General features: G+C 38.6%; 1 protein-coding gene across 2 annotated transcripts in view; it reads right to left on the bottom strand.

Moving 5' to 3' along the window:
* Positions 1 to 789: 789 nt before the first annotated feature.
* Positions 790 to 1,601, bottom strand: part of LOC140161346 (uncharacterized) — a 47,856-nt gene continuing 47,044 nt past the window's right edge. For both annotated transcript variants that reach the window (XM_072184830.1, XM_072184829.1), the window contains exon 14: positions 790 to 1,288. In XM_072184830.1, the coding sequence (XP_072040931.1) occupies positions 941 to 1,288 (348 nt within the window). In that variant the 3' untranslated portion in view covers positions 790 to 940. The remainder of the gene's footprint in view (positions 1,289 to 1,601) is intronic.

Below are 1,601 nucleotides of genomic sequence, written 5' to 3' on the forward strand. Positions count from 1 at the left end.
TAATTTTTGTGCATTATCTGGTGTTTATTTACCTGCTTCAACACAGCACTGGTTAATCCCACCAATCTGCATCCATTGCTATGTCTTGAAAAGGTCACATAACTCCAAAGAATGTTGATACAGATGACACAGCAATTCTGACAGACTTTCTTTCTGTTGCATTTTGGACAAGCTAATACTGTATAATGTTGTTATTTTCAAAATTTTGTGAATGGACAAGGACACTTCAAGATAACAACATGCAAAAATAGATACATATATATAATAGTTATGTTAACCTTCTTGTAGATTCCGTGAAATAAACAAACTTGAAACATTTCTCAAAACGTGTAAATTGTGAGAAATTCTGTACACCAAAGAAACAGCTTTAACATTATCACTCACTGCCAACTGGTAAATAATTTGTGGGGCAAAGCTATCTCCTCCTCACTCATATTATGCTTGGCAATTGCTGCAAACAGCTGTTTCTTCCTGCGGTCCCAGGGGTTATTTCACTTCTCACTTCATACAAGTTACAAGTTTTCCCTTAACATTCAATGCATTTTAGAAGTAGACTAGCCTCATACTCAAGGTGCAAAGTTCAAAGGCAGACAACAAATTGATCATATATTATCCAGGTACAAAGTTCAAAGGCAGACGACAAATATTATCGCGGTGGCTAGGCAGACAAACAGACAGGCACATTAAAACTGGATGGACTGGTGCTGCTCATATATATATATTATATACATATAAAAATCAATGTTATGAGTAACAAACGATACCACTTTGTACTATAGTCTAGTAGTATAGTATAAATAGTCAAGTAATCCAGACAGTTACTCACGGAAGAAACTGCACATAATATACCAGTAGTTTTTGTTTTTACATTTGGTGTAACAACACATCTTTCCATGATATACAAAGCTATTGTCAGCCAGTCAGCCATAGCATAAATAAGCTATGAATCATTGGTCCTAGGCGGAAGCACAAATTGTCCCATGAAATCCATACCAGGTGGGATACTTAATTCTGGAGCGGAAAATGACATTGACGGTGGTGCTTGGGCAGGCTGCACTTGAGGTGGTAGTTGCTGCAGTTCTACAGCCTGTGATGAGGAATGTCCATGCATGGAGGGCTGTGAGGGTCGATGCTGAAGTTGGTGTTGTGACTGGAGTTGTACCGGGGACATAGGGGAATGCTGGGGTTGTTGCTGATTGCCTTGTGATGGCGATAATAGATCTCGACCTCCTCCTGAGCTTCCTGCCATTTGTGTGTGTAGGTTCAGCCTACTCATGCCATATGGACCCTAATAGATAAAGAGAATAAGAAAATGAACCTAGTTACGCATCCTTAAGCAATTTAATTACACAGAAGTTGGATGGAAACTACTTCACATGCTTGCACCAACAGGAACATCAGCTGAGGTGCCACCTGTTTTTAGGAGTTTCAGCCTTAAATCATTATTCCCTCTTCTTCCACAGAAATTGCATCTGTAAAACATGCACTATCTTTTGTGTGTGACATTTAGTCAACCTCAATATTGATCACAAATATCACAACACCAACATTAAAAACAACAGAATCTGCACTTATCTCAAATTCTAAGCTAGAATTGGAAG

This window comes from Amphiura filiformis, chromosome 9, assembly GCF_039555335.1.
Source record: "Amphiura filiformis chromosome 9, Afil_fr2py, whole genome shotgun sequence".
In the NCBI taxonomy this organism is placed as follows: domain Eukaryota; kingdom Metazoa; phylum Echinodermata; class Ophiuroidea; order Amphilepidida; family Amphiuridae; genus Amphiura; species Amphiura filiformis.